Raw genomic sequence first — 18,089 nt, 5'->3', positions numbered from 1 at the left:
CGCATGACACATTCTCAGTATTCAAAACTAGAATGTTTAATATGCAAAAAGCATATCAACATGACAAGCATTTCCACCCCTTTCCCACAGTGAAGAATAAAATGCTGTGCCCTTGTGCATTCTTTTTTTTTATTGTATGGCCTTTTACCTTGCAGTGATTAAACTTGGAGACGTAACCAAATGGGTACTGCAACCTAGAGCATGTGATGACGATGTAAAGCATTGCACAATGACAGTCACACCAAATTTAACCTTTGGGCACTCTCAAATGTTTTAATTATATGCACCAACTTTCTCTGTTTCCTACTATTTCTGTCATGTTAAATATTAGCCACTAGTATTGACTGAAGTATCTCAGGGCTGGTGAAAACTTCCCTAAACATACATTGTGAAATATCAGTGTTTTGAAAACTAAGCATGGTTTCTGAAAAGGAGATAAATATCCATACATTTGAATGGCTATCTTTCATTGATCTCCATTCTGAAAGCATTCTCCATAGGTTATTATGTTGTGCCAATCAAATTGAAATTAAACAGGTACAAATTAAAGGGACTGCTTTAGATAAATTAACAGAATAAAATATTTAACTGATCAAGTTGATTGGCCACCCAGTGGGTGTGTTTTCTGGTATTGAATTATATTTATTCAGTGCATGCAAGAGAGCTACAACCACAAACTGTGCATGAGGTAAGTCTGAATACCAAATACTGAAGTGCATAAATCAAAATGTGTAAAAGGCATTCCTTCCCTAAGTCTGAATCGGCCCCTATGTGACTACCCTTGAAGAGCTAGGGTGAAAATAATGGTTCACCTCTACTGCTGGGATCCCATCCATGGATCACCATGGATCAATAACCACATGGTCAACAATATGATCAGGTTGGCAGGGTCTCAGTCCAGTACTACAGACCCATTAAGGTCATGTCTGTATGATGGAATCCTACATCTTCCAGTATTCCATTGACATAAACCAACCATTTCGTGATAGATCTGCATCTACAGTGAGCTTCAAAAGTATTGGAACAGTGAATTATTTGTTTTGGCTATGTACTCAAGCAGTTTGGAATTGAAATAATACAATGACTATGAGGTTAAATGGCAGACTGTCAGCTTTAATTTGAGGGTATTCTCCTCCATATCAGGTGAACCGTTTGGAAATTACAGCACTTTTTGTGCATAGTCCCATTTTAGGAACCAAAAGTATTGGGTCAAATTCACTTACTGTATATCTGTATTAAAGTAGTCAAAAGTTTAGTATTTGGTCCCATATTCCTAGCACGCAATGATTATATCAAGCTTGTGACTAGAAACCTGTTGGATGCATTTGTGGGTTTTGTTGCATTTCAGATTATTTTGTGCACAAAATATCATACCCCCAAGACATGCTAACCTCTCACCTCAAAGGAGAGGTTAGCATGTCTTGGGGGTATGATATTTTGTGCACAAAATAATCTGAAATGCAACAAAAACCACAAATGCATCCAACAGGTTTATTGTTATTGTAATGGTGAAAGGTTAGCATTTTTTGTGGGGGGGGTATGATATTCACGATTCATTCAAGACTATCTGTAATCATGGTAGCATCCACATTAATGTAGAAGTGTTTAGAAACATATTCTATTCTTATTTACAATAAGTGACTCAAATGACAATACATGATTTACCATTGTTTTCTATTGGACATAAAATAACAAGCTTGATGTAATCATTGCATGCTAGGAATTTGGGACCAAATACTAAACTTGACTACTTTAATACATAAGTGAATTTGTCCCAATACTTCTGGTCCCCTAAAATGGGGGGACTATGTACAAAAGGTGCTGTAATTCATTAAACTAATAAACTGTGCAAGATTCAACACAAGTTTGCAACACAAGTGAACTTTGTAGAAGTGATAAGAGGGGGAAGACAGTACTGGAATCAAGGTGCTGGATGAATAGATGGTTTTTCAGCCTGCTGCAGAAGACGGGCAGTGGTGGGGAGGACACTCCAGAGAGAGGAGCTGGACTGGGATGAACAGCTGCAGGCGGCTCAGATGGATGGAAGTGCCAAGAGGCCCGAGCAGATTAAAACCCCTTTAGGATGTGGCAACGTGTTTAAATAAAATGTAAATATTTAATAACGTGCCCATTCACCCTGCAGTCATAACATGACAGAGTAGAACCTCAGAAGTTTACCAGAGGGCAATGTTTGTGGACAGAGCATGGGTTGAGATCAACAACAGCAGCTACGCAGTTTGAAATGAGATGCTCCATCAAACTCTGAACCCAACAGCAGAAGCAGCAGACTCTCAGAAAGAGTCCTTTATTCGAATCATCCTCCACCTTTCTTCCTTCTCTAGCTGCATGCTGTGGTGGAGACTGGTTCAGGAGTCAATCAGTGGCTCCTGTCACAGGGGGAAGCAGTGATAACGTCTTGAGTTAAAAACACTCACATAAACAACATGCCACTTAGATTGCAGAGCTGTAAATACTTCAACCCACTAACTGTATATTAGTTATATTATTATTAAATCAGAAACCTAACCCTTTGCAGTTCCAGGCCGTTGCTGTGGTAACGCCGTACGTGTGAGTGTGTGAGACTGGCGGAGAAGCATAGCAGCACACACACCCCCAGCAGACACACACTCACCTGGATCAGATGCCTACTCGCCAGACCCAGCTCCTTCTGCAGAGTTACACACAAGTTTAGAGGGACTGACCTAGGGCAGTGTGTGTGTGTACCTTTGACAGCATGTGTTTGTATCTCAGGGATTATTGAAAGACCGAACCATCAACTTTTTCTTCAAATATTTTTCTAAATATTAACATTTGAAATATACATTTTTGTACAAAGTATCAGCTATCATACCATGTAAAGGAACAACCCAATTACATTGTTTTTCTTCCATAAAATGCACCTAACTGGATTTATCAATTCCATCAGCCACCATAAAAGGCTATTTGTTATTTAATTGTGAAACACGTGTTTTAAAGTCGTTGTTTTTTTTCATTCTAACATATTATTCAAATTCACTCTTTGTACTTTCCCTCGATCCTGACTAGTCTTCCAGTCCCTGCCGCTGAAAAACATTGCCACAGCGCGATGCTGTCACCACCATGCTTCACAGTAGGGATGGAACCAGGTTTCCTACAGATGTGACTCTTGGCATTCAGGCCAAAGAGTTCAATCTTGGTTTCATCAGGCCAGAGAATGTTGTTTCTCATGGTGCGAGAGTCCTTTAGGTGTCTTTTGGCAAACTCCAAGTGGGCTGTCATGTCTAAGTAAGGAGGGGCTTCCGTCAGGCCACTCCACCATAAAGGCCTGATTGGTAGAGTGCTGCAGAGATGGTTGTCCTTCTGGACGGTTCTCCCATCTCCACAGAGGAATTCTGGAGCCCTGTCAGAGTGACCATTGGGTTCTCAGTCACCTGACCACGGCCCTTCTTCCCCGATTGCTCAGTTTGGCTGGGCAGCCAGCTCTAGGAAGAGTCTTAGTGATTCCTAACTTCTTCCATTTAAGAATGATGGAGGCCACTGTGTTCTTGGGGACAATCAATGCTGCAGACATTTTGTTGGTACCCTTCCCCAGATCTGTGCGTCGACACAAACCTATTTCTGGGTTTTCCGAACAATTCCTTCGACCTCATGGCTTAGTTTTTTTCTCTGACATGCACTGTTAACTGTGGGACCTTATATAGACAGGTGTATGCCTTTCCAAATCATGTCCAATCAATTGAATTTACCACAGGTGACTCCAATGAAGTTGTAGAAACATCAAGGATGATCATTGGAAACAGGATGCACCTGAGCTCAATTTCGGGTCTGAATACTTCTGTAAATAAGGTATTTTTTTATACATTTGCAAACATTTCTAAAAACCTGTTTTTTGGTTTTGTCATTATGGGGTATTGTGTGTGTATATCGCGTGGGAAAAACTATTAAATACATTTTACAATAAGGCTGTAACGTGACAAAATGTGGAAAAAGTCCAGGGGTCTGAATACTTTCCGAATGCACCATATGCCCTCCCATAGCTGCACCCCTGCCCAGTCATGTGAAATCCATTGATTAGGGCCTAATTTATTTATTTCAATTGACTGATTTACTTATACAGTGGCAAGAAAAAGTATGTGAACCCTTTGGAATTACCTGGACTTCTGCATAAATTGGTCATCACATTTGATCTGATTTCCATCTAAGTCAACAAAAGACAAACAGTGTGTTTAAACAAATTATTGTATTTATCTTGTCTATATTGAATACATTATTTAAACCTTTACAGTGTAGGCTGGAAAAAGTATGTGAACCCCTAGGCCAGGCATTCTCAAACTGGGGTACGTGCAATGCCGCCAAATAAAAATATGATTCACATTTACATTTCTTTTCTCTTCCCATTTTCAAACAGTCCATTTATATTTTCGAACGGGGCAATACATTTGGGTGAGGTTTTTTTCCTCGCCTGAGTAGCCTCGTTTCACTGCCAAAAATAAAATGAAACCATCTAGTGTTCAGCGAAATAACAACAATGTCAAATACAGGTAGCCTAGTCAAATAATTAACATCCAATCACATTAACCGTTAATCTATAGCGGGAATTCCACTAACGGTCCGTATGTAGCCAAACGTAGCTGCTGCTCATGTTGGTATCTGTACTGATGGTGCAAAAGCCATGACAGAGAGACATAGTGGAGGTAACGCACGTGCAAGCAATTGCTCCCGACGGAGGTTCTTGGTTGCCAAAGGAATGCCTGACAGCTTGAAAGACATTTTGGACTCTCTGAACTCTCGTATTTTCTGCACTATGCAATATGGGCAGCGACCATGTAACGCTTTTACAACAGACAGAAGTGCGCTGGTTATCAAAGGGGAAAGTTGACACTTTTTTTAAATTGAGAGACGAGCTTAAAGTTCTCTTTACTGACTATAATTTCCACTTGTCTGACCGCTTGCATGATAACGAGTTTCTCACACAACTGGCCTATCTGGGTGATGTTTTTTCTCACCTGAATGATCTGAATCTAGGATTACAGGGACTCTCCGCAACTATATTCAATGTGCGGGACAAAATTGAGGCTGATTAATAAGTTGGAGCTTTTCTCTGTCTGCATTAACAAGGACAACACAGGTCTTTCCATCATTATGATTTTTTGTATGCAAATGAACTCATGCTTTACGGACAATGTCAAATATGATACAGCGAAGCACCTGAGTGAGTTGGGTGCGCAATTCCGCAGGTACTTTCCCGAAACGGACGACACAAACAACTGGATTCGTTATCTCTTTCATGACCTGCCTCCAGTCTACTTACCGATATCTGAACAAGAGAGCCTCATAGAAATCGCAACAAGCAGTTCTGTAAAAATGTTATTTTATCAGAACCCACTGCCAGATTTCTGGATTGGGCTGCGCACAGAGTATCCTGCCTTGGAAAATCACGCTGTTAAGACACTGATGCCCTTTGCAACCATGTACCTATGTGAGAGTGGATTTTCGGCTCTCATTAGCATGAAAACTAAATACAGGCACAGACTGTGGAAAATGATTTAAGACTCTCTCCAATACAACCCAACATTGCAGAGTTATGTGCATCCTATCAAGCACACCCTTCTCATTAACCTGTGGTGAGTTATTTGTTCATCGAAAATTGTGAATAAGGTTTAATATGTATGATGGTCAAATATAGAGCAGAATTATTGTTTATTATTATATTATTATTTGTGCCCTAGTCCTATAAGAGCTTTTTGTCACTTCCCACGAGTATAAGAGCTCTTTGTCACTTTCCTCGAGCCGGGTTGTGACAAAAACTCACACTCATTCTTATGTTTACTGGGATACCCATGGGGCGGCGCATAATTGGTCCAGCGTCATCCGGGTTAGGGGAGGGTTTGGCCGGCAGAGCTGTCCTTGTCCCATCACGCTCTAGCGACTCCTGTGGTGGGCCGGGCGCAATGCACGCTGACACGGTCACCAGGTGTACAGTGTTTTCTCCAAGACATTGGTGCGGCTGGCTTCCGGGTTAAGCGGGCATTGTGTCAAGAAGCAGTGCAGCTTGGCTGAGTTGTGTTTCGGAGGATGCAAATATAAAATAAATGATAATAACATCCGGAGACATAATGCTTCTCATGGTATAGCTGGCCCTGCTAATTTTGGATTCATTTATGATTTTAGATAAATCTGATGCTGACAAATTTGATAGGAATCACAGTTTTGAGAGAAATATTCCTTAAAGTCAGAGGTGGCTATTGCAAGAAACTAGATGTGATCATTTCTCTGAAAATATGTGGAAAATTACAAAAACAAATCTTTCCATAATAAAATTCCCCTATATTTATTTTTTAAGATCAAATGAGATTAATTTTTTCAACTATTAAAATGAAATTTCCCTGTCGGACAAAGATTGTCCTGACTTTCAAGAATCCCTGACCTGTAAGCATGGCGGTGTGTAGGTTGTGACTCAACTGAAATTTTAGAGCATGGCTGTGAGTGTGGGGTTGTGTGTACATGTACCTGCGTTAGCATGGCGGTGAGTGTAGGATCAGGTGTGTACTGTAGACTGTAGCAAGACTGTGACGCTGAGGGCTTCTGGCTGCTTATCTCCATTGCAATCGCTCTGACAGGAGAGGATGTCCCTTCATTGGCAGGGCACACAGGTGGCAGCCTGGACATACATACACACACACACGTTACAGAAGACACTAGACTTTACGCAGAGACACTCCAGAGGAGATAAGGCAGAAGTGCCATCTAGGCACTCTGTGCAGAGCTGTATGCAACAGGTGAATGAACCAGTATATGGAAGACTAGGTATGTGTGTGTGTGTGTGACTCACAGGACTGGAGGTAGGATGTGTGTAGGTGCGCTAACGCTAAGGCAGGCGTGCGAGTTGCCACCCACAGATGGAGAGGAGAACATCAGTGTCACGTTTACAGCCTCGTTACCTGAGCAGACCGAGACAATTTCAACTTTTACTGCTACTACTGTATAGTTATTTCACCATGGCACATAATTCTCATTTATGTATTATTAAGCTTGGTTTCATCATATAAAACCAATTAAGCATAACATGAAATGTGCACCATTTGCCTATCGAGGACAAAAACTGACCTGTGAGTCCCAGCTGACTGGCCAATAATGTTCCATGGAGGCAAAGGTCACTCAGGGATTGGATGTTTGAGCTGTCCATCACGGCCAGTGGCACCCAAAGGGACAACTGTGTGATGGATGGTGGGCTCTGGGTGGAGTTCAGCAATACTGTTCCACATACCTCCTCTTTCGCAAATGGAGGAGAGGAAACCATCTCCATTGCTGTACCATTGGCTCTCGCACACAACTGGAGGTTGGCCAACGACAACAGGAAGTGGTTCCAATCCTTTGAAAGAAAATATGCATTTCCATTTCTCTGTACATCTAAAGTGGTCTGCACTCATCTAGCCCTTAAAGGATTTTTTGGCCTGCATGCCCAAGATGCATTGAGCAGACAGCTGAGCCAAAATCCAAAAGCTGTGCTCTGCAACACCTAGCAGTGTTACACTTTTGCCCCAGCTAACACAACTGACTCCAATAATCAACTAATCATGATCTTCAGTTTAGAATGCAATTCCTTTAAATCAGCTGTGTTGCTATGGATGGGGGAAATTGTGACACCTATCAGGCCCCCGGGGACTGGAATTGCCCAGGCCTGCTCTACTGTATGGGCAAAAGTATAGGAACAACAAGGTAAAGGGGCAGTTCCCCAACCTCCGGCATAATGGTATAAGTTACCATGAATATTGTTCTTCGCCTATTGGTCTGTGTGTTGTATCTGTGGTTTGTCAAGATTGGGCAAGCGGTGAGTGTGGCATAACTGTGTTAGAGTTGGGCACTTGGGCAGGCATTGTGTGTAGTGTGTATGGTTGGGCAGTATACTATATTATTTTACTATAGACCGGTATTGATGCATGGACCAGTTTGGGTTTTTACTTTACCTTTTAAAACAGCACTTCAATGTTTAGATTGTTAAATGTGATACGCAACTCTGGCGCGTGTAATGTGTGTTTTTATAGTTGACTCTATTTGCTACTTGCAAGTCGTCTCCCTCGCTTATCACACCAAGCCCTGCCCACTGTCACTCAAGGAGAGCAGTTGTTGCTCGACCATGAGTCACAAGCACTTCACTTGCCGTTCACTTTGCAGTCTGCATGGTCAGCCGCAAAAATATGTTGGGTGACAATGAAGCTGCTTTCTATAATTACACTATTTGTTTGTGTATCTTAAGGTATACAAACAGCTTTCTTTTCTTAGCAAGTTGTGGCTAAAACAAATCATGTTAGCCACTAATCTTAACCGCTAGCTAATTGCAAAGAGAGAATACTCATCATTCTATCTGTGACAGTGCCATTGAAGAAATCTTCATTTTGAAGTAGTCAATTTTCTTCTTCACGATTGGCTGATCCCTCCTGACGACCCGGTTGAACATGAAGTCGGAGGTCCCACCCAGTTGACTACATTAAAATGGTGGAAGCCCTCAATGCTAATATGGCCTTTTGGCCACTGGAGGCCTCTATCATTCTCTATGGCTAAATGTAATCAGTCAGAGCAAACATAGCTTGCTAATATACAGCCTGATACCAGTGCTGGGGTAGGCCTAGATCAATATGTTGTTTGTGCAACGGTATCTTCTAAATCAGCGAGGAATAGGCAAATCATTAATATATTAGCTAACTACATGAAGTGAATATCAGAGATAGATACAGACGAGTCCTTTATATCTGTACCATTAGTCTGTGACAGCATGGGCAGCGCCATTGAGGCTACAACCCATAGGAATCCCTACCAGTTGACTACTTTAAAATGGTGGAAGCCCTCAATGGCGCTGCCCATGCTAAAATGGCCTGTTGGCCCTAGAGGCCTCTATCATTCTCTATGGAGAATACACATGTACTGTAACATCGTATAGGGTCCCCTAAAAAACACTGACAATCAATTTGGTTCCGACCCTGTCAAAATAATGACTCCCCGGCTTATTCCTTTGTTGTCATTTCAAACAGCAATGTATTCAAAATGCTGCCCACTATATTCTAATTGTTGAACTACAACAGTAATTTCCATGATTTCAACAGCACCAATAAACTGTTCTAGGCCTAGATTTTTGGCCAATACCTATCATACAGCCCTACTTAGCACTACCTGACATAGTGTAGAAATGATAACAAAAGTGCAGGAAATGTATAAATCAAACAGAATGGTGAATGCCCCATTGAAAACACGTAATTAATGTATTACCACTCTAGGGTCGTGAATATTTATCACTTTTATTATTCAAAAACATAACATACCGTCAAATGTGAAAAATATCATAATATGATATTTTGGCCATATCACCAAGCCCAAACTCTGTATGTAATGTATGTTGTACCTGCGTATCTGGATTTGGCAGGCGGTGTGTGTGCGTGTATGACCCGAGGCTTAGGAAGGTGAGGGCAAGGGTCAGCACACAGAGGAAGAAGGTGACCCCAGGAGGATGCTGGGAAACATAGTCCCTTAGATTAGCAACTGGCTGCCAGGAACCCATCACACACCTGTAACACACACAACAGAGTGCTGATATAAAAATAATTGACGACAACACAGGATTCTGGCAAACATTCCATAAGCCATTGCATTCGCCAAAAAACGATTTAGCAACAACATACGTTACCTGGCTTGTGGGATCATCACACAGACAGGTCCACAGGGGTGACTTAGGTTTAGTCCAACGTCGAGCCGTTCTCTGCAATGCTACCTCGCGTTGCTTGCCATGTCAAGACAACGGAATTTACCAGTCAAAGTACAACTTTTGTAGCTGTCGTTGCTTTTCTTAATAGCAAAAGCCTAGCTAGCCATACAGTTCCGTACAATCTACAACCAACTCGTTAACGTTACTATAGTTAAACCGGATCGGTAGAAAGTTAATCAGCTAGCAAGCCGCTTTTGTTTAATACAAACTGAATCATTATTTTCCTAAGCTAGCTACATCTAAAGTATACAGTTCACATGAGAAAACTAGCTAGTACAAACAAAGCAAGTTAGTTCGTTACATTTCTAACCTATGTCTGAGAATTGGGACCATATTGTTTTGAAAGACAAACTAGTATTCTGCCAGCAGCACAAACAATGACGTCAATTTGTATGGTAATGACGAATCCTTCAAAATAAAAATCCGCACATTATATTCTTCACATGCTTCGTAAACAAACAGGTTAAGATTAACAGTGAAATGCGTATTTACGGGCACTTCCCAACATTGCAGGGGGGGATGGATGGGGGGGGAGAGAGCAAAAGAAGAGTACAACACATAAAATAAATTACAATGACTTGGCTATATACATGGGGTACCAGTACAGAGTCGACGTGCAGGGGTAATAGGTAATTGAGGTAGATGTACACACTGAACAAAAATATAAACGCAACATGCAACAATTTCAAAGATTTTACTTAATTCTAGTTCATGTAAGCAAATCAGTCAATTGAAATACATTCATTAGGCCCAAATCTATGGATTTCACATGACTGGGAATACAGACCTGTTGGTCACGGATACCTTAAAAAGGTAGGTGATAGGATCCGAAAACCAGTCAGTTTCTGGTGTGATCACCATTTGCCTCATGCAGCGCGACACATCTCCTTCGCATCGAGTTGATCAGGCTGTCGATTGTGGCCTGTGGTATGTTGTCCCACTCCTCTTTAATGGCTGTGCAAAATGTACTGGAACATGCTGTCATACAAGTTGATCCAGAGCATCCCAAACATGCTCAATGGGTGACATGTCTGGTGAGTATGCAGGCCATGGAAGAACTGGGACATTTTCAGCTTCCAGGAATTGTGTACAGATCGTTGCGACATGGAGCAGTGCATTATCATGCTGGAACATTTTTATTTATTTTACCTTTATTTTACTAGGCAAGTCAGTTAAGAACACATTCTTATTTTCAATGACGGCCTGTTCAGGGGCAGAACGACAGATTTTGTACCTTGTCAGCTCGGGGATTTGAACTTGCAACCTTTCGGTTACTAGTCCAATGCTCTAACCACTAGGCTACCCTGCCGCCCCGTGAAGCGATGGCGGGGGATGAATGGCATGACAATGGGCCTTAGGACCTCATCACGGTATCTCTGCATTCAAATTGCAAACGATAAAATGCAATTGTGTTCATTGTTCACTATGTTCACAACGTTGGTATCAGCAAACCGCTTGCCCACACGACGCCATTCATGCTGTCTGCCATCTGCCCGGTACAGTTGAAACCGTGATTCATCCGTGAGGAGTGAGGAGCACACTTCTCCAGTGGTCATCGAAGGTGAGCATTTGCCCACTGAAGTCGGTTACGTGCCAAACTGCGGTCAGGTCAAGGACCTGGTGAGGATGACTAGCACGCAGATGAGCTTCATTGAGACGGTTTCTGACAGTTAGTGTAGCAATCCTTTGGTGCAAACCCACAGTTTCATCAGCTGTCCGGGTGGCTGGTCTCAGACAATCCCACAGGTGAAGAAGCCAGATGTGGAGGTCCTGGGCTAAAGTGGTTACACGTGGTCTACGGTTGTGTGGCCGGTTGGACGTACTGCCAAATTCTCTAAAACAACATTGGAGGCAGCTTATGATAGAGAAATGAACATTCAATTATCTGACAATAACTCTGTTGGACATTCCTGCCATCTGCATGCCAATTGCACTCCCTCAAATCTTAAAAAATCTGTGTCATTGTGTTGTGTCCACAAAACTGCACATTTTAGAGTGGCTTTTTTATTCCAGGTGACTACCGCTGGTTGAGAGAATGCCAACATTGTGCAAAGCTGTCATCAAGGCAAGGGGTGGCTATTTGAAGATTCTCAAATAAAAAATATTTTGATTTGCTTAACACTTTTTTTGGTTACTACATGACTCCATATGTGTTATTTCATTGTTTTGATGTCTTCACTATTTTTCGACAATGTATAAAATAGTAAAAACAAAGAAAGCCCTTGAATGAGTTGGTGTTCTAAAACTTTTGACCGGTAGTGTACATATAACTAGGAATAAAGTGACAGATAATAGCAGCAGCATATGTGATGCAATGTTGATAAATATTCAAAATATATTACATTTGAATCAATGACCATTTTTATTGTGCTCTTAAGCAAATTAAGGACTTTATGTAAATAATTGCAAATATGCTTCTATTGGGTTTTTTTTAAGAGCACTATCAAAAATACAATGTTTAGATTGGTATGTTCACAACATTAGGCTGTATGGGAGAAAAAAAAATTATGTGCCAAGGTAAAAGTGGAGTTGGCAATACTCAGTAGGGTCTCTAGAGAATCTATATATGGAGTTATTTCTTGGGGGACTGAGATCTAAATATCCAGCAGAACTTTCTACTCCAACCATTCCATTCAAAGCAATGCAATACAATACAGTGAATGGATATGTGCCAAAGTAAAGGTGGGGTTGGGAATACTCAGTTGGGTGTGTAACACAGGAGGTTGGCAGTACCTTAATTGGGGAGAACTGGCTCGTGTTAATGACCGGAGCGGAATAGGTGGAATGGTATCAAATACATGGTTTCCATGTGTTTGATGCCATTCTATTTGCCATTCCAGCCCTTATTATGAGCCATTCTCCCCTCAGTAGCCTCCTGTGGCCTGTAATCTATATATTGTGTTATTTCTTGAGGTCCTGAGGTGTAAATACCCAAAAGCACTTTCTACTCCACCCACTGCAATGCAATACACTACTAAAATGTAATATTGGTTTATAGAGAAAAAATATTCTATGTGCTGAGGTAAAAGTGGGGTTGGGATTACTCATTATGTAAGGTGTGTAGAATCTTTATATGGTGTTATTTTATGGAGAACTGTGGTCTAAATCCCCAGCAGCACTTTAATTCATTGCCCTATAAATACTACAATATTAAAAGTAAAATGATCCATACATTTTTTTTTCAAAGGTGGTAGCAAATCTGTGAGAGTTGTACTGCACTAGTGATAACAGCAAACGATATTCCCAAAATGTTGCCCGTTTTTTGCAGGGGTACTCTTATTTTAAAATTAAAATAATCTGCGATCGAGTTGCCATCATAATATCCTGCTGCTAGGAGAACGGTAATAAGGCAGAAGAACAAGAAGAATAGTTAAAGAGTTCTGATTGGAGGAAAGCAGAGCCACGTGCATTGTCATGGGATTTGATCATGTGATGACTATGTCCCTCCCCTTCTTTCAAATCAGTTGTGTTTCGCTTTCAGGAATGTTTAAAAAAAGTCTGGGCCATCAGTGACAACAGTGTACGACACCAAAAGACAGAACGCCAGCTTTGTATTTCTAAATAAGCTACACATGACATGGCTATAAAGTAAAGTTTAAAACAAAATTAATTCCAAAACCATTGACCGTATTAAAGCAGATCTGTCAAATGCTAACAAATGTAATACATGTTTTTATGCAATTACTGTCTAATAAAGTCAACATGAATTGAACAAATTGACCAGTGTCATAGCAGCATGAATCAAATGGTAGAATACTTCAAGTAGGCACATAGGCTACACTAAACTGTTTGATTAAATATATATATATATATATATATATATATATATATATATATATTTATTATTTTTTTTAAATCATTCTCCATTGGCCAAACGAATGGTGCATTTTTTTCCCAGTACAATTTCCTACCTCTATATTGTCATTTGTGGAACTCCAGCCCCATTTAAAGTTTTCCCGTCTCACATCACATTCAATGACAGCCAGTACGAGCAAAACATAAAAAATAAAAAATTAAAACCCAGTTAAAACCCACTTCCTTATCTCAAGATTGTTCACACAACAGAGCAGTAAATATACATGCTAACCCTGAGCTTACTGTTGTACTGTATACCTAATACATTACATTACTTTTGTAATCATTTCACTTCTGAAATGAAACCCATCACCCCTTAGTTTATTCTCTGACACGGAGGGGTCTGTGCGTGTAGGTTTAATATAAGGGGTATATTTAAATTTTAGTCAGTTAGCAGACGCTCTTATCCAGAGCGACTTACAGTTAGTGCATTCATCTTAAGATAGCTAGGTGGGACAATCACATATCACAGGCATAGAATGTACATTTTTTCTCAAGTAAATAAATCAGTAGTCAGAGCTAGAACGGGAGGTGGCAGAATGGAGTTCTCAGGTTGGGGTGTAGGATTTGAGCATAGCCTGAAGGTCGGGAGGGGCAGTTCCTCTTGCTGTTCCATAGGTAAGCACCATGGTCTTGAAGTGGATTTGAGCTTTGAGTGGAAGCCAGTGGAGTGTACGAAGGACTGGGGTGACAATAGAGAACTTGGGAAGGTTGAAAACCAGGTGCGCTGCAGTGTTCTGGATAAGTTGCAGGGGTTTGATGGCACAAGCAGGGTTTTCAACCTAGAACCAAGCCCTGGGGAACACCAGTAGTGAGAGTACGTGGTGCAGACACAGATCCTCTCCACGTCACCTGGTAGGAGCGGCCTGCCAGGTAGGATGCAATCCAAGAATGTGCATAGACGCCCAGCCCTGAGAGGGTTGAGAGGAGGATATGATGGTTCAGTGTCAAAGGCAGCGGATAGATCTAGGAGGATGAGAACAAAGGAGAGATAGTCAGCGTTGGTAGTGCGGAGAGCCTCCGCCACACAAAGAAGAGCAGTCTCGGTTGAGTGACTTGTCTTAAAGCCTGACCTGTTAGGGTCAACAAGATTGTTCTTAGAGAAATAACGAGAAAATTGATGAGAGACAGCATGCTGAAGTGTTTTGGAATGAAAAGAAAGAAGGGATACAGGTCTATAGTTTTTGACGTCAGATGAGTCGAGTGTTGGTTTCTTGAGGTGGGGAGCGACTTGGGCCATTTTGAAGTCAGAGGGGACTCAGCCAGTAGTCAGGGATGAGTTGATGATGGATGTGAGGCACAGGAGAAGATCTCCAGAGATGGTCTGGAGAAGGGAGGAGGGGATGGTGTCGAGTGTGCCGGTTGTTCTGTGGCCAGACCTTACTAGTCGCAGGATGTCATAGAGAGGATAGAGGAGGGAGTGAAAGGATGATAGGTCCTCCTGAAGTTTAGTTTTCCTCAATTTTCGTTCAGCTGCCTGTAGCCCTGTTCTGTAAGCTCGCAATGCATCACTCAGGCCACGGAGCAGGAGAGGAGGGCCAAGCCAGCTGGGAGGAAAGGGGGACAGTGCAAGTCATAGGATGCGGAAAGGGAGGAGAGTAGGGTTGAAGAGGCAGAATCAGGAGACAGGAGGAATACGGATTTACCAGAAGGGTTAGGTAGACCAGGTGACATTTACAGGTGCAAACGCCCAGGTGTCAGGGTGTCCTATGTGCATCAGGTCTGAGTAGGGGGAGGAACTCCACTGGAAGGCAGGTACCTGGTCCCAAGTGGGTCCACTCGCTGCCAGGAAGTCAAACTCACGCCACAGCCCGTAGGACGTCACCTACACACACTCAAAGGTACACTCACAGCCAATTAGTGACACCTACAAGAAGCAGCTCACCTAACTCATACCTAGAGAAAAAGAAAGTAGAAGTGGAGGATGGCCTTACCTTCATATCCGTTCCTCCATGTGGTCTCTGCTTCAGCGCCCCGAAGGGATACGTTCCGTTAGCCGGGTTCAGGTCGGACCGGGCTGAGATGGTGTTCTCTCCATTAGCAGGCGGGTCACAGCCCTCACACCAAGACAACGGGTCATTCTTAAAGTTATTATACCTACAGAAAAAGAATGGGGTAGGGAAGGGATATTCATACATAGGCTATAAATGCACAGTGCATTCGGAAAGCATTCAGACCACTTGACTTTTTCCACATTTTGTTACGTTACAGACTTATTCTAAAATGGATTCTATATTTTTTTCCCCCTCCACCTACACACAATACCCCATAATGACAAAGCGAAAACAGGTTTTTATAAATGTATACACATTTATTAAAAAAATATTGATCACATTTACATAAGTATTCAGACTCTTCGCTATGAGACTCGAAATTGAGCTCAGGTGCATCCTCTTTCCATTGATCATCCTTGAGATGTTTCTACAACTTTATTGGAGTCCACCTGTGGTAAATTCAATTTATTGAACATGATTTGTAACGACACACACCTGTTTATATAAGGTCCCACAGTTGACATTGCATGTCGGGAGCAAAAACACTTTTTTGCTTTGTCATTTTGGGGTAATGTGTGTAGATTGATAAGAGGAAAAAAACGATGAATCAATTTTAGAATAAGGCTGTAACAGAAAAACAAAATGTGGAAAAAGTCAAGGGGTCTGAAAACTTTCTGAATACAGCTGTAGGTAAGGATACAGCTGTAGGTAAGGATACAGCTGTAGGTAAGAATACAGCTGTAGGTAAGAATACAGCTGTATGTAAGGATACAGCTGTATGTAAGGATACAGCTATAGGTAAGGATACAGCTGTAGGTAAGAATACAGCTGTAGGTAAGAATACAGCTGTAGGTAAGAATACAGCTGTAGGTAAGGATACAGCTGTAGGTAAGGATACAGCTGTATGTAAGGATACAGCTATAGGTAAGGATACAGCTGTAGGTAAGGATACAGCTGTAGGTAAGGATACAGCTGTAGGTAAGGATACAGCTATAGGTAAGGATACAGCTGTAGGTAAGGATACAGCTGTATGTAAGAATACAGCTGTAGGTAAGAATACAGCTGTATGTAAGAATACAGCTGTAGGTAAGGATACAGCTGTAGGTAAGGATACAGCTGTAGGTAAGGATACAGCTATAGGTAAGGATACAGCTGTAGGTAACGATACAGCTGTATGTAAGAATACAGCTGTAGGTAAGGATACAGCTGTAGGTAAGAATACAGCTGTAGGTAAGGATACAGCTGTAGGTAAGAATACAGCTGTAGGTAAGGATACAGCTGTAGGTAAGAATACAGCTGTAGGTAAGGATACAGCTATAGGTAAGAATACAGCTGTAGGTAAGAATACAGTTGTAGGTAAGGATACAGCTGTAGGTAAGGATACAGCTGTATGTAAGGATACAGCTATAGGTAAGGATACAGCTGTAGGTAAGAATACAGCTGTAGGTAAGAATACAGCTGTAGGTAAGGATACAGCTGTAGGTAAGGATACAGCTGTAGGTAAGGATACAGCTATAGGTAAGGATACAGCTGTAGGTAAGGATACAGCTGTAGGTAAGGATACAGCTATAGGTAAGGATACAGCTGTAGGTAAGGATACAGCTGTAGGTAAGAATACAGCTGTAGGTAAGAATACAGCTGTAGGTAAGGATACAGCTGTAGGTAAGAATACAGCTGTAGGTAAGGATACAGCTGTAGGTAAGAATACAGCTGTAGGTAAGGATACTCGTGTATATAGGCCTAAATTCAGGTCTGTCCCTCTCCCTCCTGTGACATCTGGTGTAGAATCCTCTGACTGGAAGTGCGTACCTCATGAGGCGGACCATGGAGTCCATGTCTGTGATGTGTGATTGGTTCCTTCTGAAGATCTGGGTTCGAGGGTTCATGTCCAGAGAGAACCATGGACCAAACTGTTTAACCAGTTCTCGACAGCCACTGGCATTAAACACCTCCTCATAGTACCTACACACACACAGTGAGAGAGTGTGTGTCACACATACACAGGTTATTTTTGTTGTTGTTGATGAGAACAAACCTGAGAGACAGACAGTCACCACCTATTAATAATATAGTCATTACTAGTGTGTGGTAGTTACAGTATATATTTGTTGTTATTGGTACTTACGGGATATTATAACTGGACCAGTAACCTTTCTGCAGCAACTCCTGGGTTTTATCAGAGTGAACAACCAGCCCACTACAGAACAGAACCACACACACACACTTATTGCTGTTATTGATAAATAGCCCACTCACCACAGCAGGAAGAACACACAAAACCTTTCTCCAATGTGTGTGTGTGCTTGGGTTGTCGCGATACCAGGATCGCAGTACTACGATACCGGATTTTCTTTTGGCAAAACAAATGTTACTTTATGGTCCTTTAAAACCCTACTTTATGTAAAAATATATGTGTGATATAGCTTGCAAAATAAACAAATGTGACTCTGGATAACAACATGGGGACTGTTTTCATCAAGAAATGAATTACGTTTTTGTTTCTT

The 18,089-nt window shown here is 41.6% G+C and overlaps 2 protein-coding genes across 4 annotated transcripts; both read right to left on the bottom strand.

Annotated features, from left to right (window-relative positions):
- Positions 1 to 1,092: 1,092 nt before the first annotated feature.
- Positions 1,093 to 10,128, bottom strand: zgc:158398 (TMEM219 domain-containing protein). Of its 3 annotated transcripts, none has more exons than XM_021606159.3 (7): positions 9,659 to 10,128; positions 9,377 to 9,539; positions 7,087 to 7,351; positions 6,812 to 6,920; positions 6,490 to 6,640; positions 2,633 to 2,668; positions 1,093 to 2,387 (listed from the first exon to the last, which is right to left on the bottom strand). In XM_021606159.3, the coding sequence occupies exons 1-7, from the start codon at positions 9,673 to 9,675 to the stop codon at positions 2,367 to 2,369; spliced, it is 762 nt and encodes a 253-aa protein (XP_021461834.1). In that variant the 5' UTR covers positions 9,676 to 10,128; the 3' UTR covers positions 1,093 to 2,366. The 3 variants fall into 3 exon arrangements, with proteins under 3 accessions (XP_021461834.1, XP_021461833.1, XP_021461835.1); XM_021606158.3 differs by having other exon boundaries at positions 2,528 to 2,668; positions 9,659 to 10,121; XM_021606160.3 differs by lacking the exon at positions 2,633 to 2,668 and having other exon boundaries at positions 9,659 to 10,121.
- A 3,144-nt stretch (positions 10,129 to 13,272) lies between these two features.
- On the bottom strand, positions 13,273 to 17,866 carry LOC149982832 (putative aminopeptidase PLBD2). The gene is made up of 5 exons (XM_090237680.1): positions 17,711 to 17,866; positions 17,395 to 17,547; positions 15,526 to 15,688; positions 15,238 to 15,416; positions 13,273 to 14,557 (listed from the first exon to the last, which is right to left on the bottom strand). Exons 2-4 carry the CDS (start codon positions 17,469 to 17,471, stop codon positions 15,246 to 15,248), a joined length of 411 nt encoding a protein of 136 aa, XP_090093806.1. The 5' UTR covers positions 17,472 to 17,547; positions 17,711 to 17,866; the 3' UTR covers positions 13,273 to 14,557; positions 15,238 to 15,245.
- Between the last annotated feature and the right edge of the window lie 223 nt (positions 17,867 to 18,089).

The sequence above is a fragment of the Oncorhynchus mykiss genome, chromosome 6 (genome assembly GCF_057628025.1).
Source record: "Oncorhynchus mykiss isolate SJ-2025 chromosome 6, ASM5762802v1, whole genome shotgun sequence".
Taxonomy (NCBI): Eukaryota; Metazoa; Chordata; class Actinopteri; order Salmoniformes; family Salmonidae; genus Oncorhynchus; species Oncorhynchus mykiss.
Note: the sequence above shows the minus strand (reverse complement) of the source record. Positions and strands in the feature narration are given on the sequence as shown.